The sequence below is a fragment of the Olea europaea genome, unplaced genomic scaffold (assembly GCF_002742605.1).
Source record: "Olea europaea var. sylvestris unplaced genomic scaffold, O_europaea_v1 scaffold32875, whole genome shotgun sequence".
Lineage (NCBI taxonomy): Eukaryota > Viridiplantae > Streptophyta > Magnoliopsida > Lamiales > Oleaceae > Olea > Olea europaea.
In genome coordinates, this window is record NW_019251796.1 from 1 (window position 1) to 1264 (window position 1264).

At 35.3% G+C, this 1264-nt stretch overlaps 1 protein-coding gene across 2 annotated transcripts; it reads left to right on the forward strand.

The window, feature by feature from the left end:
- Positions 1 to 52: 52 nt before the first annotated feature.
- LOC111385799 (probable vacuolar amino acid transporter YPQ1) lies at positions 53 to 1258 on the forward strand. Of its 2 annotated transcripts, XM_023010212.1 has the most exons (5): positions 59 to 397; positions 483 to 575; positions 682 to 702; positions 849 to 907; positions 1040 to 1258. In XM_023010212.1, the coding sequence occupies exons 1-5, from the start codon at positions 332 to 334 to the stop codon at positions 1173 to 1175; spliced, it is 375 nt and encodes a 124-aa protein (XP_022865980.1). In that variant the 5' UTR covers positions 59 to 331; the 3' UTR covers positions 1176 to 1258. The 2 variants fall into 2 exon arrangements, with proteins under 2 accessions (XP_022865981.1, XP_022865980.1); XM_023010213.1 differs by lacking the exon at positions 682 to 702 and having other exon boundaries at positions 53 to 397.
- The last annotated feature ends 6 nt before the right edge of the window (positions 1259 to 1264 follow it).

A 1264-nucleotide genomic window follows, 5' to 3' on the forward strand; every position in this document is an offset into this window, starting at 1 on the left:
AAAAAAAAAAAAAATGGAGTTCAAACGAGCACTGGAAATCGTTTGATTTCAAACAGAACCCTTTAATTCTCATCACGACCTATTTGTGAAATAAGATAAGTTGGAAAGGCTTGCTTCTTGGATCTTTCTTCCCACTTGTTTGTATTGCTAAAATTGACTATAGAAATTATGTTGCATGACAAATTCGATCGTCTTCGATTACATTATGAAATTCTTTCAACTTATAGTAATTAGTTATCCAAGTTTATTTGGCAGAGAATTTTAGAATTTTTAACAGATATGAACATGTTAACAGGCTGGTTATGGTGCATTTTTGGCTACGACAATAAACATGCCTCAGCAAACTAAGGCCTTGATGCAAGTATACGGTGGATTCGCAACGAGGAAACTATTACAAGTACGATTGAGGCTGTAACAAAAGTAAGCAATCCTACTCATTTTCTTATAATTTGTGCTTATATATATATGCACCCTTGTCGCAGGAACATGATACAGAAAATGTATATGGCCAATGGTTGGGATGGATGATGGCTGCCATCTACACGGGTGGTCGCCTACCTCAGATATGGCTGAATGTATGTAACGTTTTCTTAATATTAAAAGTTCTTATATCTTTGTAAGAAAGTTCGGATTTTTTCTCCCCTTCAATTTGCTACTAATGGTTCTTGCTTTTCTGATCAGATCAAAAGAGGCTCAGTCGAGGTAACGTATATAGCAATATTTGGTATAGAATATCGAATAATTAATAAATGATAATACGACTCATCCAACCAAGTAAGCCATTAGTAGTTTTTATAGTGAACAAATAGATCAAAAACTCATATTTCTATATGATTATTATCATCTAGGGCTTGAATCCTCTGATGTTTATCTTTGCATTGCTAGCCAATGCCACTTATGTGGCCAGGTACATTATAATCTCTCACACATAAAAACACAAGTTTGAGAGTTGAACTCGCTCTGTTGTCACACCTTTTGTTCACTCGACTCGCTTGAGTCGGACTCTATCTAATCTCTCAGATTTGTGTACTTGATGCAGCATTCTTGTAAGATCAACTGCTTGGAGTAAAATCAAAGCCAATATGCCTTGGTTGCTGGATGCTGCTGGCTGCGTCGTGCTAGACTTATTCGTATCCTTTTTATCTTCTACTCATTTTCTATCAAAATGTGCTTAAAATTAAGCTCAACTATTTAGATTAAAATGGTCCATTTTGGCCCTATTATATTCATGCAATGCTAAAATCAATCCGACAAGAATGTGTTA